This window comes from Homarus americanus, unplaced genomic scaffold (assembly GCF_018991925.1).
Source record: "Homarus americanus isolate GMGI-L3 unplaced genomic scaffold, GMGI_Hamer_2.0 scaffold23009, whole genome shotgun sequence".
Classification (NCBI taxonomy): Eukaryota; Metazoa; Arthropoda; class Malacostraca; order Decapoda; family Nephropidae; genus Homarus; species Homarus americanus.
This window is the reverse complement of record NW_024746456.1, coordinates 47,376-68,467: the sequence shown is the minus strand read 5'-3', so window position 1 is coordinate 68,467 and position 21,092 is coordinate 47,376. Positions and strand designations below refer to the sequence as shown.

Below are 21,092 nucleotides of genomic sequence, written 5' to 3'. Positions count from 1 at the left end.
TTACGTGCATTAGCCCACCCCGGCACAGGTCCACTGACCCACATCGGGGCCTGGGGACGAAAATAATAATAATAAGAATAATAATAAGAAGAAGAAGAAGAAGAAAATACAGAACCATAAATCAATACAAAAATTAAGAAACAAAATCAAGAGTGAGAAAATGTTTGTATGTTGTGTTGTCAAAGTAAGAGAAACAATTGAGACTGCAATTGTGTGTAAATGAGGCAGAAAGTCAGCATTTTAGAGATTATTTCAGTAACTTTCTTTAGGTTGAAAATCTGGCCCTTGTATTTTATGTAAAGGAGAGATGTGTAGTCAGATGTATGTATGTATGTATGTATGTATGTATGTATGTATGTATGACAAAGAAAAATACGAATAACTGAAGTACCACATAGCTGAAAAAACATACACACAAATATCAAATATGAACTTAGATAAAAGAAATACACAAATATACACAAAGACTTAAGACAAATAAGAGGAGTATCACAAGGAGAGGAATATTTTTGTGGGTGTGGCAGTCCAACAGTACCCTGGGGGAGGTATATTTACTCTCTGGGCTCTACAAGTACAGTGTGAATAATACCTGGGTTAGTTTCACCGACAGACTGCCACCTCGTGTTTGGATATTGATAAGACTGGTGGTGATGTTGAAAGTTGTGGAAGTGTGGTTTTTTTGGGGGGTAAATCAAGAGGAATTGTTGTGGTTTTTGGAATCAGGAGGAATTGTTGAATTTTTTTTTTGGGGGGGGAAGACTTAAATCAGGAGGCATTGTTGTGGTTTTTGGAATCAGGAGGAATTGTTGATTTTTTTTTGGGGGGGGAAGACTTAAATCAGGAGGAATTGTTGTGGTTTTTGGAATTAGGAGGAATTGTTGATTTTTTTGGGGAGACTTAAATCAGGAGGCATTGTTGTGGTTTTGGAATCAGGAGGAATTGTTGAATTTTTGGGGAAGACTTAAATCAGGAGGAATTGTTGTGGTTTTTGGAATCAGGAGGAATTGTTGATTTTTTTTTGGGGGGGGAAGACTTAAATCAGGAGGAATTGTTGTGGTTTTTGGAATCAGGAGGAATTGTTGATTTTTTTTTTGGGGGGGAAGACTTAAATCAGGAGGAATTGTTGTGGTTTTTGCTGTTATTTATTATATACATTTAAAGAACGTATTTAAAGACTGACTTACCGTATTCAATAATTATCCTTTATTATTCCGTTTTGCAGAAGGTTGGAGACCGGATATTTGGGGATAATTAACTGGATAATTTATGCAGATAAATTATATAATTAATTTTTAATAATCTTTATAGTTTGTTATGAGTTTGGTGATTAGTTTCAGTGATTAAATTTGAATTATCGTAATAATTTTTACGAGTAGATTCAATAATTATGAATTATCTGTATAATGTGTACAAGTTTAATATGATAGATTAAGTGATTAATATTAAATAAGTAGATCAGTTAGATAAGTTTGTTGATTAAGTGATTAATAGTGAATAATCTGCTGTGTGGATTAGTTAAATTATCCGCGCTGTTAAGTAATTTCTTGAGATAGAGGAGAGAGAGAGGATATTTATTATGAATAATTGAAGTATTTTAAGTAATTTATGCAAGTTTGATTACCTAGTTTAAGGAATTACTTAAATGCAAAAGTAGAGTTGATTAGGCAATTAGCGTAAATAGTGGAATAAGGTATTTTTATTAATTAATTATAGTAATGTGAAAAAAAGTAGATGAAGTGATTATTTTAAACATACTAGATAATTAAGAGGACGTATATAATCAGTATTAAGTAATTAGCTTGATTAATCTAGATAATTCAGATCAAGTAAGATAGATTATAATTCGAAGGAGTGTATATTTGAGTAATATAATTAGTCTTGATAATTCACACGTTCAAGTTGACATTTGATAATCATTTACTTGAACGATCCTGATAATTCGAAAGATTTACATAATATATACTCTAATGATCTTAATAATTCGAAATAGACTACTCTGAATAATTTGAATACTCTTGATAATTCGAACTAAGTAACCACTCTACTCTAAAAATAATTACCTTGAAACCGTCATAATAATTTGAACTACTCTGCACGAGAATAATTACCTTGAATAATCTTGATAATTCGAACACGATAGAAGGCATGACAGAACCACATCCCCCTACATAAACACACACTGATAGCGGCATGCACATTCGCCTCCACTTCCACCTAGTACAGTAGCTTGCATATTTTGTGAGATGTGGCAACACTGTGTTTGTTTACATCATATTAAAACTCCCGGAATGGCCCTCAGGAACGTTGCAATAGTAGCCAGATTCAGTATACTAGAAAAATATTCCACAGAAGTGCCACATCTCTTAAAATATGCCAGACTCTGTACTAGGTGTAAGTGGAGGGGACTGTACACGGCCATAGAGAGGTGAGGGATATGCTAAAGGGATTGTGTTTTGTTAGTTCCTGTGACGTTATATTGTCCAGCGTGGCGTTAGAGGAAGGTTGGATGTTTGTGATGGTGGGGTAAAATAATGAAAATGATAATGATGACAATAATGATGCAAATATGGAAGTAATGACAATGATGATGATGATACAAATATGGAAATAATGAAGATCTGACTTAATAATATCAATAATAGTAATAATAACAATAATAATAATGAGAATACTAATAAAATAACTATAATAATAACAGTACACATTTACCTGTACCTCGAACAGGATATGCACTCATCTTCGTCGTTAAATTTAGATGAAGACGACCCTGAAAAGCTTAAAGTCTTGGCTCTCATAATAGCCACTAAAAACATTAACAAAAGGTGATAAATGGTTTGGTACGGAGTGAGAGAGAGAGAGAGAGAGAGAGAGAGAGAGAGAGAGAGAGAGAGAGAGAGCAATCACAATACAGGTAAAGTTTAAAAAAAAAAATCCAATCCCCACAACAAATTCTTCGCTCACCTGATCACAAAAGAGTGACAATTATCCTCTTTTATTGACGTCTAAACATTTTTTTTTTAATTTCGTGTTTTTTTTTCTCGTTCTAGTGTATCCCATTTATTTAATGATTTACAGTACACAAGCCTCGACCAGTGTTTGATGTATGTGTTGAACTCTATACGAATTCTCTTTGAGCTGTCTCGCTAAACATGAAGTGTAAAGCCTTTTTTGGTTAACAGAGAGAGAGAGAGAGATTATGTAGGTGTTGGGTGGTAGAGAGAGAGAGATTATGTAGGTGTTGGGTGGTAGAGAGAGAGATTATGTATGTTTTGGGTGGTAGAGAGAGAGAGGTTATGTAGGTGTTGGGTGGTAGAGAGAGAGATTATGTAGGTGTTGGGTGGTAGAGAGAGAGAGAGGTTATGTTAGGTAGTAAGAAGGAAGGAGAGGGGGAGGTAGGGAGGAGTAGGTAGGGAGTGTGGGAGGGAGGGACGGAGGAGGGTAGGGACAGAGGGATGGAGGTAAGGAGTGTGGGAGGGAGGGACGGAGGAGGGTAGGGACAGAGGTAGGGACGGAGGTAGGGAGTGTGGGAGGGAGGGACGGAGGAGGGTAGGGACAGAGGGATGGAGGTAAGGAGTGTGGGAGGGAGGGACGGAGGAGGGTAGGGACAGAGGTAGGGACGGAGGTAGGGAGTGTGGGAGGGAGGGACGGAGGAGGGTAGGGAGTGTGGGACAAAGGTAGGGACGGAGGTAGGGAGTGTGGGAATGAGGGATGGAGGAAGACATAATCCAGGTGTTGACTGGTTAAGAGGTGGGAGCGACTTACCTTGAGGGATGAGCAGCAGGAGAGTAAGGAGGACGAAACTAAGTGGTCGGTACATAGTGACGCCGTCCACTTACACCTCCGGGCTATAGCTGTTCACTTAAAAAAGTATCTATAACCACTTCAGTAACTTTACACTTTTACGAGTCTCCAGTTTACTTAAATACTTATACCCTCCGAGTTCCTTTTTCTTCCACGTCACTTTTTATTTATTTTCTTTACTTATCAAATCGTCATGTGAGTTATGTGTGCTTTCAGGGGTTGAGGTCGTTCTACAGGTAAGTCTCACCTGGTGTGGCTCGTATCACAGGTTAAACATGTTGTTAAGTCGCTGCTCGTTGTGGGGAGAATTAGAATGTTAGTTAGTAAAGTAATAATGTTGACTTGGTCTTTATTGTTCATATGAGAGAGAGAGAGAGAGAGAGAGAGAGAGAGATCCAAGAAAGACACAAAACACCAGGGGAAAACACACACACACACACACACACACACACACACACACACACACACACACACACACACACACACACACCAGATGACACACTCAGGGCGGTAACAAGACACACTCTCGAGCCTCCTGCTGGACACTGGCGGCTCAAGGAACTTAATTTTGTGGTCTGTTTATTTATTTCTCTCTTTGTTTACCTCCTTCTCTGACTCTCCTTCCATCCCTCCCTCCCTCCTTCCCTCCTTCCTTTAGTCTCTCTCTCACACCGCCTCCTTCCCTCAAACTCGACATCCTCCCCTCCCCCTCTCAGTCCCTCCGTCCTTCCTATCTCCCTCTCTCAATTCCTATCTCCCTCCCTCCTCCCATGTACCTATGAGAAGGTTGATGGCGATTCATTAATTTCCCAGGTCCCTATCCTAACCTAACCTAACCTAACCTAACCTAACTTAACTTAACCTAACCTAACCTAACCTAACCTAACCTAACCTAACCTAACCTAACCTAACCTAACCTAACCTAACCTAACCTAACCTAACCTAACCTAACCCAACCTAACCTAAATTAAGCTTCGTGGTTTTAGTGTGAATATTCAGGTGTTGTTCCGAGGGTTAATTTATCACACCTTGAATTACTATACTTCAGGTGTTTTAGGACCGGCTAAAGGGCTATCGTATTATTATTATTATTAATGTTGTTGTGTTATTATTGTTGATATCGTTTTATTATTAATATTATTACTGTTGTTGTTCTTGTTTTATTATTTTTATCATTATCATCAGTATTATTATTATTATTATTATTATTATTATTATTATTATTATTATTATTATTTAAAATCTATACCACTAGAGACTGCACTACAAAACCCATCAGAGCTTTTGCATTGCTACATCAAAATAAATAACCAGTAATTGCCAACATATTTCTCATCACTAATGGGTCGTATATACTGAATTTTTGAGCTGTGATAGAATGTTGACTCAATTTTTCGTTGACCGAGAGTAGCTGAAAAAGTTTTTCAACCCTGTGAGTACGATGGTTTAACTCTTTGAGAATGGTAGTTTAACCCATTGAGTATGGTGGTTTAACTTTTTGAGTATGGTGGTTTAACCCTTTGAGTATGGTGGTTTAACTTTTTGAGTTTGGTGGTTTAACTTTTTGAGTATGGTGGGTTAACCCTTTCATCAATTTCCCCTCTCCGTCCCTTATCACCCCCCCGCCCCTCTCATCACCCCCTCCCGCTTTCATCACCCTCACATTTCCCTCTCTCATCGCCCTCACCCTCTCATCACCTCCCCCTCTCATCTCCCCTCTCTCTTATCACTTTCCCCCTCTCGTCACTCCTCCCCCATCTCATCACTCTTATCACTCTCCCTCGTCCAACCTCTCCCTCATCCTCTCATCGTCCTCTCCCCCTCTTATCCTCTCCCTCTCATCCTCACCCTCTCACCCTTCTCCCCTCGTCCTCTCCCCTCTCATCCTCACCCTCTCCACCCCTCTCGTCCCTCCCCTGCATCCCTCACCCATCACTCCTCACACCCTCTCCCCCTCTCATCCTCCACCTCCTCTCCCCCTCCTCCTCTCCCCCTCTCCACCTCCTCTCCTCACCCCTCCATCACTCCCCCTCTCATCCTCACCCCTCTCACCTCTCTCTCTCTCCCCCTCTCTCCTCCCCTCTCATCACTCTCCTCTCTCATCCTCTCCCCTCTCCATCACTCTCCCTCTCTCATCACTCTCCCCCTCTCATCCTCTCCCTCTCTCATCACTTCCCCTCCTCATCACCTCCTCCTCTCATCCTCTCCCCCCTCATCCCCTCTCCCTCCTCATCACTCTCCCCCTCTCATCACGTCCACGCCCTCGTCATTCTCCCCCTCTCACCCCTCCCCCTCTCATCATTCTCCCCCCTCTCATCACGTCCACGCCCTCGTCACTCTCACCCCTCTCACCCCTCTCCCATTACTCTCCCCTCATTCTCCCCCTCCTCCTCTCATCATTCTCCCCCCTCATCACTCCCTCTCATCACGTCCACGCCCTCGCTCCCCCTCATTACCTCTCTCCCTCTCTCATTTCCCTCGTCTCTCCCCCTCTCCTCCTCATCATTCTCCCCTCTCATCGTCCACGCCCTCTCATTCTCCCCCTCTCACCATCTCCCCTCTCATCGTCCCCCACCCAAGAATAACAATAAAGTTGGAGTTATCAGTTGAGACGCCCCTCAGCACACCACCTCCCTAGGATGCTGTACAGTAGGTCTTCCATCACTACCTCCTTCAGGAAGCCTTTAGTAGACACAGGGGAGGAAGGGTAGCAGAAGGAGGGTAGTAGCTAGTGAGGGAGGTGAGACTAGCCTTCTACCTCTCTCTGACCTGGTGATATACAGTATATTACTTAAAGACTCTTTGCCATATATCACCAGGTAGAAATATTACGCACTTTTTCCACTACATGCTAAAATAGTTGTGTTTAAGCATTTTTTAGGGGTTGTGGGGGGACTGTGAATGAATATGACAGGTACAGATTATGGTTTATATGATACGAGGAATGCGTATAACTAGTACTTGAAATACGCACAACAGGTGGAAATTACACAGGTGTTATGAATTACAGTACACCTGATTACTAGTCTCTCAGGTGATGATGTATTGAGACACCTGACGTATGATCATTTTTAAATTTTGTATTATAACATTGATACCACGATACTTATACATACCAGTCATTCATACATTGATGGAAGGTTTACTTATTTGTAGAAGGGATAGGCAGTAGTGTCCTTATTTACATAGAGGCAATGTATACATATACTCATATATATACATAGCGGGTAAAAATATGTATACATTGAGGGCAGACATATCCATAGTACTCATATTTATACATAGCGGGTAAAAATATGTATACATTGAGGGCAGACATATCCATAGTACTCATATTTATACATAGCGGGTCGACATATGTACATTGAGAACTATATGGCCATAGTTCGATTTATATATAGATATGTAACATATCCATAGTATATATTTATACATAGCGGAGACTACATATGAGGCACCGAATATCCATATATATATATAGTATCATATGTACATATGTGAGGAAGACATATCCAAGTACTATATTTATACATAGCGGGTAGACATATGTATACATTGAGGGCAGACATATCCATAGTATATATTTATACATAGCGGGTAGACATATGCTACATCAGCTTTACTGACTGGGTGTTCTTCCCCCGTCAGCCTCCCTCTAGTAAAAACTTGTAAATAACGCTGGTAAAATATCATTCGCTTAATTGCAGTTGTACATACATTTCATTCATTATTTTTTTATTATTATTATTTATTTCAGTTACTTTCCATGGATCTATGAATTCATTTTTAGGGTGTTTGTGACGGCAATGTTGTGTTGTGACGGTAGTGTTGTGAAGGATTTGTGTTGTGACGGCAGTGTTGTGATGTGCTGTGTTGTGTAGGGTTGTGTTGTGACGCATGTTGTGTTGTGAGGGCAGTGTTGTGTAGGGTTGTGTTGTGACGGCAGTGTTGTGTTGTGAGGGTGTTGTACGGGTTGTGTAGGGTTGTGTTGTGACAGTGTTGTGTTTTGTGTTGGACGCAGTGTTGTGTTGTGTGAGGGCAGTGTTGTGGGTTGTGTTGTGACTTGCTGTTGTGTGTGACGGCAGTGTTGTGTGGGTTGTGTTGTGACGGCAGTGTTGTGTGTGGTGTTGTGTTGTGTGTGTGTTGTGACGGCAGTGTTGTGTTGTGACTGTTGTGTTGTGTTGTGACGGCAGTGTTGTGTTGTGTTGTGACGTGTGTGTTGGGTTGTGTTGTGACGGCAGTGTTGTGGGTTGTGTTGTGACGGCAGTTTGTGTAGGGTTGTGTTGTGTGACGGCAGTGTTGTGTAGGGGTGTGTTGTGACGGCAGTGTTGCGTTGTGACGGCAGTGTTGTTTTAGGGTTGTGTTGTGACTGCAGTGTTGTGTTGTGACGGCAGTGTTGTGTGGGTGCGTGTCAGTGTGTGTTGTGACGGCAGTGTTGTGTTGTGACGTGTTGTTGTGACGGCAGTGTTGTGTTGTGACGGCAGTGTTGTTTGTGTTGTGACGGCAGTGTTGTTGTGACGCAGTGTTGTGTTGTGACGGCAGTGTTGTGGCGGGGTTGTGTTGTGACGGCGTGTTGTGTAAGCAGTGTCGGCAGTGTTGTGTTTATGTTGTGACGGCAGTGTTGTGTGGGTTGTGTTGTGACGGCTGTGGCTGTCGGTGTTGGTGTGTAGGGTTGTGTTGTGACGGCAGTGTTGTGTTGTGTGTGCGTGACGGCAGTGTTGTGGGGTTGTGTTGTGACGGCGGTGTTGTGTTGTGTGACGGCAGTGTTGTGTGTGTGTTGTGACGGCAGTGTTGTGTTGTGTTGTGAGGGTTGCGTTGTGTGTGTTGTGACGTGTTGTGTGTTGTGACTATGGTTGTTGGCTGTTGTGACGGCAGTGTTGTGTTGTGACCTGTGTGACGGCGTGTTGTGTTGTGACGGCAGTGTTGTGTGTGTTGTGACGGCAGTGTTGTGCCTGGTCAGCAGTGTTGTGTTGTGAGGCTGGTGTTGTGTTGTGACGGCAGTGTTGTGACGGCAGTGTTGTGACGGCAGTGTTGTGTACCAGTGTTGTGTTGTGTGTTGTTGTTGTATCAGTGTGTGATGTGTTGTGAGGCAGTGTTGTGTTGTGTTGTGTTGTGACGGCAGGGTTGTGTTGTGTTGTGACAGTGTTGTTATTGTGACAGTGTTGTGACGACTGTGTTGTGTTGTAGGTGTAACTCGACCTGTTACTACTAAATACTACTACAATACTGCTACTACTGTTACTACTACTACTACTACTGCTACTACTGTTACTACTGCTACTACTACTACTACTACTACTACTACTACTTTTGAAATGGCCTCCAACCTCCCTTTACTACTACTAATCAGCTGACCGTACAGGTGCTCCTCAACGAAATACTGTACCGTCTTATGGGATTTTTTCGTTTTTTTATTATAAATATTGAGTGTTATTGACCTCCACTTGGTTTACATATTGTTGTTACCTTACGGGGAAGTATTTGTGTGTGTGTGTGTGTGTGTGTGTGTGTGTGTGTGTGTGTGTGTGTGTGTGTGTGTGTGTCTGTCTGTCTGTCTGTCTGTCTGTCTATGCCTGTCTGTGTTCCTGTTTTTCTGTCTGTCTGTCTGATTGTCTCACTCACTCACACACTCTCTTTCTCACTCTCTCTCTCTTTCTCACTCACTCACTGACTTTCTCATACAAACATTAGCACTCTAAATATATGTATTGTAAACCGGTACATTCAGAACAGCCTTTTTGGGAGTGAAAATGAGTACCGGGAAAGCTATTGGCAACTGATTAAAAAACTTGATAAGCCGTTCACTTGTACAAATATAAATATATACATATATTGGGGAAAATTACCTGCCTCAATGTTTGGTAATTAATGAGTTACACACTGAATGCTTGATGCTTTATTATTATTCAGTAAAAATGGAAATAATAAAAAAAATGTCCCCTGATGATAAAAGTAGCGGTTCGTCCCCCCTGTTCCACCCCCCTCCTCCCCGTTTCCCCTGTTCGAACCTCCACCTCTTTGACTTCCCCCCCTCTCCCCCCTTCTTTGACTTCCCCCTCTTCCCCTTCTTAGACTTCCCCCTCTCCCCCTTCTTTGACTTCCCCCTCTTCCCCTTCTTTGACTTTCTCCTCTCCCCCTTCTTAGACTTTCTCCTCTCCCCTTCTTTGACTTCCCCCTCTCCCCTTCTTAGACTTCCCCCCTCTCCCCCTTCTTTGACGTCCTCCTCCCCTTCTTTGACTTCCCCCTCTTCCCCTTCTTAGACTTTCTCCTCTTATTTTGACTTCCCCTCTTCCCCTTCTTTGACTTTCCTCCTCTCCCCCTTCTTAGACTTTCTCCTCTCTTCCCCTTCTTTGACTTCCCCCTCTCCCCTTCTTGAACTTCCCCCCTCTCCCCTTCTTTGACGTCCTCCTCTCCCCCTTCTTTGACTTCCCTCTTCCTTCTTAGACTTTCTCCTCCCCTTCTTTGACTTCCCCTCTTCCCCTTCTTTGACTTCCCCCTCTTCCCTTCTTTGACTTCCCCCCTCTTCCCCTTCTTTGACTTCCCCCCCTCTCCCCTTCTTTGACTTCCCCCTCTCCCACTTTCTCCCTTCTTTGACTTCCCCCTCTCCGTCTCCCTCTCCTCTCGCCCTCTCCCCCCCAATTCGGAATAAACTGCTAGTTAATAATAAACTGTTCATGAATTATTTCCTTGTTTCGATAATCTACCGTTAAAATAATTGGTGAATGTGTACCTTTTTTTTTTAATGGGATATTTTTCTCGGAATAAATTAGTGGTGGAGTAAATTGGCATTGATGTTTAGTGGTAATTTGATAAACTCTTGTTGTCATACACTGTCATCAGAATAAACTGCTGTTAAAACAAATTATTAGTAAAAAAAAAAAATAAAACTTACACAAATTACTATTGAAATAAGTTGCTGTTAGACTAGATTTTAACTCGAACTAATTCCAAATTAAATTACTATTGAAATAAACTAGCAGTAATTTATTCCGAGTGGCATTTACGGAGTATAATCGTATTAATTCATCCCGTTGGAGTTTATTTAGTGGTGGGGGTGAGCTTCAATTTAACTGGTTAAATGTAATTAAATAGTATATCTATTTTTTTCTGGATCACATGCAGATTAGACACACCTGCTAATTACACCTGAAGTTTAATCACCCTAACGCTAACCTAGTTTAACTTAACCTACCCTAACTTAACTTAATCTAATCCTCCCAGGTAACATTAAGGTGGTTAATCTTCAGGTGAAATAAGCTGGGGTGTACAATCTTCAGGTGAAATAAGCTGGGGTGTACAATCTTCAGGTGAAATAAGCTGGGGTGTACAATCTTCAGGTGAAATAAGCTGGGGTGTACAATCTTCAGGTGAATAAGCTGGGGTGTACAATCTACAGGTGAAATAAGCTGGGGTGTACAATCTTCAGGTGAAATAAGCTGGGGTGTACAATCTACAGGTGATCTTTTTTCCATGTCAAAATAAATTTCTCGGGGATTTTTTTTATACATTTTTCATAACTTCTTTACGTATATATATAATTGTTATTCATTTTTTGCCACACAGTTACTTATGTTATTAATATTATAAGTGGTAGTAGTTTTTCTTACTCGCTGTTATAAGTAGAAGTGGTACTGCCTCTTAATGGAAAAGGCATGGTACTTATATCATTACTATTACTATTTTTGTAAGTAACATCATTGATGAAACAAATTATCACCCATATCTAGGCTACCAACTTAAAAAAGTAGCTTGATAATACTACTTAAAAGTCACCTGTACACTTAAATAACCCTTTTATATGTAACGAGATTACCTGTTTAATTAAGGTGAGTCAATTGCAGGTCCACTTCACTTTTAATACTTAAACCAAGAAAAGTACAATCTTCATCAGGCTACTGTATAATTTATTTGATATAAGTGAATGATAAGCTCTGTATATATATATATTGATAATGGATAAATTCATAACATATTTTACGGCACTTCTGGATTTAATTAATTACTAAGATGTGATACGTAAATTGAATTAAAAAAAATATATTTGATGTATTTTTTGTGGAGCTTTTGTGTGATGATGATGATAGAATGGTGTAGTTTTATTAAGAGAGTATAATAATTTTTTTATCTTTTTTTACAGTAACAAAAGTACATACGTTGAATGATTTACAAAAGCCCCGCGTAACGTCATTTTTTTTTTTACAGAACTCCATCGTGTTGGTATTTATATTAACAGGAGTACATTTATTATTTACGAAACCTATCGCCTGCTGATGTTTACGAAAGCAGAGTACATTTATCATTTACAAAGGTACCGCGTCATCATCTCATTAACACAAACAAAAGCTCATTAATGATTTACATGAGTATTGCATGACGGTATTTACACAGTTATATATATATTAGGTTATTTACACGTTATTTACACTCAAAAAATGCTGTCTATTTACAAACTGTGGTGTTATCAATTCCTTGTTTATTGTTATTTTTGATTCCTCTTCTGTTTCAATCCCTCGAAAAACTCAGTTAAGTTCCACACACACACATACACACACACACACACAAACAAACAAGAGTTGACCGCACTAGTAAACAAAGCCAAAACTCCCTCCCCCCAAGTCCCACGAGCTTGAAAGAGACATTATCAGTCAAGCCATGAAGGTCAGGTATATTCATATAGTATTATTATTAACTATAAGAGATTGCTATAAATTCCACTACTGAATAAAATACTGTTGATGAAAATTTCTCCTTGACTAAATCCCACAATTCCTGGCCAATTTTCTACCGGACATAAAATTCCATCGCCGGAATTATACCACAGACCAAAAAAATAATAAAAATTCTTACTTCTATAATTTCCTGTTACGTCCTTCATAAAAAAAATGGCTTTGGTTAGTCAAGGGGAAATTTCTCTATGACCTGAGCTGACCTGATCTGATATAAGTTGACCTTTAGTAGGCTGGGGGATTAAGGAGCCTTAAATTGATAGGATTTTGTCCATTGGGAGGTTCATGGCTGTCCGATGGGGTATTGATTGTTTGTCAAGTGAGAATTTGTCCTTCAACCACTGATGTAAATACACTAATTGGCACACACACATATACTGTACACACACACACACACGCAAACACGCACTTATTTTCATACACATATGCACCCTCCTACTGCTACACACACATACACTCACAAACACATACACTGAGACAAACACATACTTATACACTGACGCAAACACACACACACACACACCGCTCATAGACAGGTCGAGAGACGAAGGCCAGAGCAACGAGCAGGAGACGCCACACACCAACACACCCTCACCATCACCACACGTCCGACCCTCGCCACAGTCTTACTGATACTAACTCGACTCTCCCCGCCGCCACCACCTCTCTCCTCTCTCTCTTCCTCCCTCCCTCCCTCCCTCCCTCCCTCCCCTTCCGCCCTTCCCCTTCCTCCCTTCCCCTCCCTTTCTCTCCCTTCCCTGCCCCACGCCCACAACCAGGCCCATTTGTACTCCTGTACCTGGGGACCTGTACTGTATAATCTACCTGCCTATCTAATTAACTGGCCACCAGGTAAGTCATTTAAGGTCTACTTACCTGTGCCTCACCACGATCTAATATACCTATGGATTCGTTATTTCTTTTTTCAATAGCGAGATCACCTGAAGATTAAACACCCTAATGCTACCTGTGGGGATAGTTTAGGTTAGGTTAGGTTAGGTTAGGTTAGGTTATGTTAGGTTAGGTTAGGTTAGGTTAGGTTTGGTTGCGTTAGGTTAGGGTGGTTAGGTTAGATTTGGTTGCGTTAGTTGCGTTAGGTTGGGGTAGTTAGGTTGGGTTGTTGCGTTGGGTTAGGATTGGTTAGGTTAGGTTTTGTTGCGTTAGGTTAGGGTGGTTAGGTTAGGTTAGTTGGGTTAGGTTTGGTTGGTTGGTTAGGTTAGGTTAGAGTTGGGTGGTTCGGTTGGGTTAGGGTGGTTAGGTTAGATTTGGTTGCGTTAGGTTAGGAATTGGTTAGGTTAGGTTTGGTTGCGTTAGGTTAGGGTGGTTGGGTTTTGTTAGGTTAGGTTAGGTTTGGTTAGGTTAGGTTAGGTTGGGTTAGGGTGGTTCGGTTGGGTTAGGGTGGTTAGGTTGGATTTGGTTGCGTTGAGGTTAGGGTGGTTAGGTTAGGTTTGGTTGCGTTAGGTTAGGGTGGTTAATCTTACGGTGAAATAAGCTGGGGGTGGTAATCTTCAGGTGGTCTGGATGTGTTGTTGTTGTCATGTGTAAAGGTAAAGTAATATGAGTGTGTTATAAGGGAAGACGGAGCACCTTAAGGGGTTATGTTAGAGTGTTGTGTTGATGATACCGTGAAGATTGTGTATCATCATCACTGTCGCCATCATCATCATCACTGTCGTCACCATCATCATCATCATCACTGTCGCCATCACCATCACTGTCGCCATCACCATCACTGTCGCCACCATCATCATCATCATCACTGTCGCCATCATCATCATCATCATCACTGTCGCCACCATCATCATCATCATCATCATCACTGTCGCCATCATCATCATCACTGTCGCCACCATCATCATTGTCGCCATCATCATCATCACTGTCGCCACCATCATCACTGTCGCCACCACCATCATCATCATCACCACTGTCGCCATCATCCTCCACTGTCGCCATCATCATCATCATCATCATCATCATCATCACCACCATCACCATCATCACCATCACCATCATCACCATCATCATCATCACTATCATCACTGTCGCCACCATCATCATCATCATCACTGTCGCCATCATCATCATCATCATCACTGTCGCCATCACCATCACTGTCGCCATCATCATCACTGTCGCCACCATCATCACTGTCGCCACCATCATCATCACTGTCGCCACCATCATCATCATCATCACTGTCGCCATCATCACCATCATCACCATCATCACCATCACCATCATCATCACCATCACGACCATCATCATGATCACCATCATCACCATCATCACCGTCATCACCATCATCACCATCACCATCATCATCATCATCATCACCGTCATCACCATCATCATCATCACCATCATCATCATCATCCACCATCATCATCATCACCATCATCATCATCACCATCATCACCATCACCATCATCATCACCATCACGACCATCATCATGATCACCATCATCACCATCATCACCATCATCACCATCATCACCATCATCACCGTCATCACCATCATCACCATCACCATCATCATCATCACCATCATCACCATCATCATCATCATCACCATCATCATCATCACCATCCTCCTAAACCCTGCCGCCCTCTTACTCACCAAATCTTCCTTACTTTCATCACTCTTCTAGGCCGCCCACTCATTTCCTGGCTCTATTCTTATCTCGTGGGGTCCAGTGGCTGCTCTCCCTGGCTTACTGCGCTCATGCTAAAGTGTACAGTCATGTGTCTCATAGGTCGCACACCATAGGAAAAATAATTAGATTTTTTTTTTCAGGTGAGGGAGTAAAAAAAAAATCAACAGGTATGGTAAATTAATTAGCACCTGTATACCTGGATTGTTGATTGATTGAGTTGTTAGGGAAAGGTATGTGTGGCATCTTGGTTTTCGTACGTGGATATAAAATTGATTGTTTTTTCCGATGGTGTTTAATTTCACACACACACACACACACACACACACACACACACACACACACACATATATATATATGCTGATATACCAAAGAAAGAAAAACACGAAGTTCCCAAGCGCTTTCGTGTAATTCCCATCTTCAGGGGTGATACAGACTAAAAGTACAAAGCAAGGTGTATATATACAGAGGAGGTGAGAGATCCCCAATGGTCAGGTATTAGGTTATCAGCATATACCTAGATCACGCACCTACAGTGATTTGCGCGTATATATATATAGCCAGTTAGTGAGATGGGTCAGGGGTAACTAACCAAGAGCCTCACCTTGGGTTGAACTGCTGCCGCCTGTGTCTTCATCATCACACAAGAACAAGGGAAAGAAGACGTAAGTTTTTAATTAACCGGAAAAAATTAATTATCCGTCAGGTAATTTAGGCGGGCAGGGTGTTGTTGGTGGGTGTGTGTGGTGTGGCAGGTGTGTGGGCAGGTGTGGTGTGGCAGTGTTGGTGTGTTGGTGTGGCAGGTGTGGCAGGTGTGTGTGTGCAGGTGTGGCAGGTGTGTTGGCGGTGTGTTGGTGTGGCAGGGTGTGTTGGTGTGGCAGGTGTGTTGCAGGTGTGGTTGGTGTGGCGGGTGTGGGTGTGTTGGTGTGGCAGGTGTGGCAGGTGTGTTGGTGTGGCAGGTGTGTTGACAGGTGTGTTGGTGTGGCGGGTGTGTTGGTGTGGCGGGTGTGTTGGTGTGGCTGGGTGTGGCAGGTGTGTGGTGGTGTGTTGGTGTGTTGGTGTGGCAGGTGTGGTGTGTTGGTGTGGCAGGTGTGTGTGTGGCAGCGTGTGTGGGTGTGGCAGTTGGTGTGGGTGTGTTGGTGTGGCGGTGTGGCGGGTGTGTTGGTGTGGCAGGTGTGTGGTGTGGCAGGTGTGTTGGTGTGGCGGTGTGTGTTGGTGTGGCGGTGTGGCGGGTGTGTTGGTGTGGCGGTGTGGCGGGTGTGTTGGTGTGTGCAGTGTGGCGGGTGTGTGGTGTGTTGGTGTGGCGGTGTGCGGGTGTGTTGGTGTGTGGCGTGTGTGTGTTGGTGTGGCAGTGTGTGTGGGTGTGGCGTGTGGTGTGTTGGTGTGGGCGGTGCGGCGGTGTGTTGGTGTGCAGGGTGTGTTGGTGTGGCGGTGTGGCGGGTGTGTGGTGTGGCGGGTGTGTTGGGTGTGTTGGTGTGGCGGGTGTGTTGGTGTGGCGGGTGTGTTGGGGAAGACAAAGAGTGTTGGTGATGACCGAGCTGTTGTTTCCTGCATCACAAATTGTAATTAAACATTCTCGTGGAGAAAATATCATCTTTAATGACGACAGAACTAATATTGCTAATATTAGCGCCTCTGACGGCTCTCATACCGCGGTGTCCAGCGTCCCCTGCTGACAATTGCCCCGCCTGCGGCCAGTGTCGGGCGCCCTGTCCTAAATTTAGTAGTCTGAAGATTCCTCGATAGTGAGCAGCGTCCTCGGGTAATATTGTGAATCTGAATATACTTACACAATGTTCTTGGCTGAAATAAACAATTCTGAATGTTCACACATACACCAATAAAGCACAACGCTGCTTGCTAACAATAAAAGACTAAAAATCTTGTTAGCTTCACTTGCTAATATTAGCATACATGAAGCTCACCAAACAACAGTGTGGGCCAGTATCAGATGCGCTAATATTAGCTCCCTTGATGGTCCTTCATAACAACGTATACATTTATTTCACTAACGCTGAACATTTCACTCTGGTCCTTCATAATTAACTATTCTCTTTCAGTCATAAGTTTGTCTCTCAGCTCTTCACCTGTCTTTGTCTTCAGTATATATATATATATATATATATATATATATATATATATATATATATATATATATATATATATATATATATATATATATATATATATATATATATATATATATATATATATATATATATAATATTAGCCCTTTGAATTTACTTCCTGAACGCTGAAAGTAATTCGCTTGGGTAGAATCGGCGTCAAAATGTTTATTCACAAAGATCAAAGCAGACATTTGTAAACAGATGTAGGTACAAGACTCAAGTAGTGTGACTGCTTCTCCTGGAATTGGATTACAAGCTCTGGTTCAGGTACAAGCTCTGGTTCAGGTACAAGCTCTGGTTCAGGTACAAGCTCTGGTTCAGGTACAAGCTCTGGTTCAGGTACAAGCTCTGGTTCAGGTACAAGCTCTGGTTCAGGTACAGTAAATGTTGTATGCTCACTTAGGTCATAGAGGTGATACTTTAACCTAAATTACGGATGACGTTCCTTAAACATACGAAAAATATTTTATTGCGTAACACAAGACACACAGTTGTCCCCCCCACCACCGATTGACCCCAGTTGTCCCCCCTACCACCGATTGACCCCAGTTGTCCTCTCCCCTACCACCGATTGACCCCAGTTGTCCCCCACCACCGATTGACCCCAGTTGTCCCCCCACCACCGATTGACCCCAGTTGTTCCCCTACCACTGATTGACCCCAGTTGTCCCCCTACCACCGATTGACCCCAGTTGTCCCTCCCTACCACCGATTGACCCCAGTTGTCCCCCTACCACTGATTGACCCCTAATTGTCCTACCACCGATTGACCCCAGTTGTCCCCTACCACTGATTGACCCCAATTGTCCCCCCTACCACCGATTGACCCCCAGTTGTACCGATTGACCCCAGTTGTCCCCTCCCCTACCACCGATTGACCATCCAATTGGTTGTACCACCGATTGACCCCAGTTGTCCCCCACCACCGATTGACCCCAGTTGTCCCTCCCCCTACCACCGATTGACCCCAGTTGTCCCCCCACCACCGATTGACCCCAGTTGTCCCTCCTCCACCACCGATTGACCCCAGTTGTCCACCCCCACCACCGATTGACCCCAGTTGTCCCCCCACCACCGATTGACCCCAGACCCACCACCGATTTGTCCCCACCACCGATTGACCCCAGTTGTCCCCCCCTACCACCGATTGACCCCAGTTGTCCTCTCCCACCACCGATTGACCCCAGTTGTCCCTCCTCCCACCACCGATTGACCCCAGTTGTCCCCCCACCACCGATTGACCCCAGTTGTCCCCCCACCACCGATTGACCTACCACCGATTGACCCCAGTTGTCCCTCCTCCCACCACCGATTGACCCCAGTTGACCACCACCCCAGTTGTCCCCCACCACCGATTGACCCCAGTTGTCCCCTCCCCTACCACCGATTGACCCCAGTTGTCCCCCCACCACCGATTGAACCCCACCACCAGTTGTCCCCCACCACCGATTGACCCCAGTTGTCCTCCACCACCGATTGAACCCCAGTTGTCCCCCCCACCACCGATTGACCCCAGTTGTCCCCCCTACACCGATTGACCCCAGTTGTCCCCCCTACCACCGATTGACCCCAGTTGTCCCCCCTACCACCGATTGACCCCAGTTGTCCCCCTACCACCGATTGACCCAGTTGTCCTCCCTACCACCGATTGATTGCCCCTACCACCCAGTTGTCCCCCCTACCACCGATTGACCCAGTTGTCCCTCCCTACCACCGATTGACCCCCCCCTACCACCGATTGACCCCAGTTGTCCCCCACCACCGATTGACCTAGTTGTCCCCCCCCTACCACCGATTGACCCCAGTTGTCCCCCTACCACCGATTGACCCAGTTGTCCCCCTACCACCGATTGACGAGTTGTCCCCCTCGTCCCTAAAGGTGGAACCCCTCATTAAAAAACACATCTATTTGTTTTGTTTTTGTTATGCAGTCTTGGTTTATAAGGTAGAGAGCTAATATTTATTATGGTAATGTAAATAGCCCTGGGAATGTTGAATGTCTAAATTAGGGTAGGGAGGAGGGATAAAGGAGGGGGAAGGGAAGGGGGGGGGTAAGAGGAGGGAGGGTTAAGGGAAGGGGAGGGAGGGTTAAGGGAAGAGGAGGAGGATTAAGCGGCGGAGGGGTAAGAGGAGGCGAGAGTTAAGGAAAGGGAGGGGTAAGATTAGGGGAGGGTTAAGGGAAGGGGGAGGGTTAAAGGGAGGTAGAGAGGTAAAAGAAAAAGGGGCATTCACACAACCACAGTTTTTAACATAGGAGGTTAAAATTTGATAAGGCTATTTTATTTATTTTTTGCATTTGGGCTTAATTTTAACCATTGACGAACACAGCCTATGAGTTCCCCCTCTGACTCTAGGAGGGGGCCGACCCTCTTTAATAGTGTGTCTGTGTGTGTGTGTGTGTCTTTTCTTTTCCTCAATCCCTTTTTAATATAAAGAGCTGAAGCTTGTTGTGGATATGTAATATAAGCTGTAATTTGGGGGGGGAATCTAACTTGTAGACGCGTAGCATGTGCCCTAACCCAACCTAACCCAACCCAGCCCAGCCCAACCCAACCTAACCTAACCTAATCTAACCTAACCCAACCCAACCCAACGCAACCTAACCCAACCCAACCCAACCCAACCCAACCTAACCTACACACAGGACCAGCTACCAGATTAATTAAAGGTGTAGTGAGATTAGATCGACGCCATAATTGAAGACATTAAAAAAAGGAAATGAAAATGGCCAGATGAGATGAAGGGCAGGAGTTTGGTAACGCTGAAACATCCTTATTGGGGTTTGGTATCCTTGAAGATCCTTTTACGATTGATGCCACAAGGATGAAAGGCAGCAAGGAGAACCAGAACGAGACGGAGAGATGTTACAGAAAATGCCATTAAAAGAGAGAGAGATAGAGAGAAGGCAGGCAGGCAGGCAGGCAGGCAGGCAGGCAGGCAGGCAGGTTAAAGATAGTGAATCCTCTCTTGATGGGGTGATTTGCAGGATATAGCAGGATTGACTGACAGACAAACCTTTAGAATTTTACATCCCATCACGTGAGAAAAATAAAAACATAAGACCCACGTAAAAAAAAAAAATAATACCGAAATTTTAATATATAGAAAAATCTCGGTATAAATTTTGATGTATATGTAATATGTATATAAACTTTTGTATGTATATATGTTTAATTAAGCTCAAGTAAAGGAATATATTGATATGTCTAATTTTAAGTATTTTTTATGATTTTTTTTTCGAAACGTAAAAAAAAAATTATAAAGTTGCGAAGAATATTTTTTTTTGTATGGGGAATTTTATGTTCGTATAAGGTTAGTTGCCCTCATATAATATAACTGTTATCGGAATAGTGTAATTGCGTGGGTCATTTTCCTCTTTTTATCTGGTTATATTTCTGTTTTTCTTTTCTCTCTGAATTATTTTCTTTTTCTTTATATATGTTTAGATAGTCATGTATATAATTATCTTCGTTTCTCTCTCTCTCTCTCTCTCATTTCCTTTCTTTATTCCCTAACACTAACATCAAGAACACGAGATTAAATTTTCAGCAGAACTTAGAAACGAACAAAAGAGAGAGAGAGAGAGAGAGAGAGAGAGAGAATATGTTTATTCACTGTGACGATAAACTTCTTAAGATTTAGTGAACTTTTTCAACGCGACAGGGAAGAGTTTGGGGAAATAGGGAGAAGGATGGGAGGGAAGGGAGAAGGGAGGGTTGGGGTGGGGAGGGAAGGATGGGATGTGGTGGGGAGGAGGAGGGTAGGCTGGGGTGGGGAGGGAA

General features: G+C 43.1%; 1 protein-coding gene across 3 annotated transcripts in view; it reads right to left on the bottom strand.

Annotated features, from left to right (window-relative positions):
• The window catches only part of LOC121879239 (protein amalgam-like), a 66,878-nt gene extending 53,714 nt beyond the window's left edge, over positions 1 to 13,164 (bottom strand). Inside the window, exons 1-2 of one of the 3 annotated variants that reach the window (XM_042385837.1) lie at positions 13,123 to 13,164; positions 3,763 to 4,090 (exon numbers count right to left, since the gene is read on the bottom strand). In XM_042385837.1, the coding sequence (XP_042241771.1) occupies positions 3,763 to 3,817 (55 nt within the window). In that variant the 5' untranslated portion in view covers positions 3,818 to 4,090; positions 13,123 to 13,164. Of the gene's footprint in view, positions 1 to 3,762; positions 4,091 to 13,108 lie in introns of all 3 variants that reach the window. The other 2 variants (XM_042385836.1, XM_042385839.1) reach the window with 2 other exon arrangements.
• Positions 13,165 to 21,092: the final 7,928 nt, after the last annotated feature.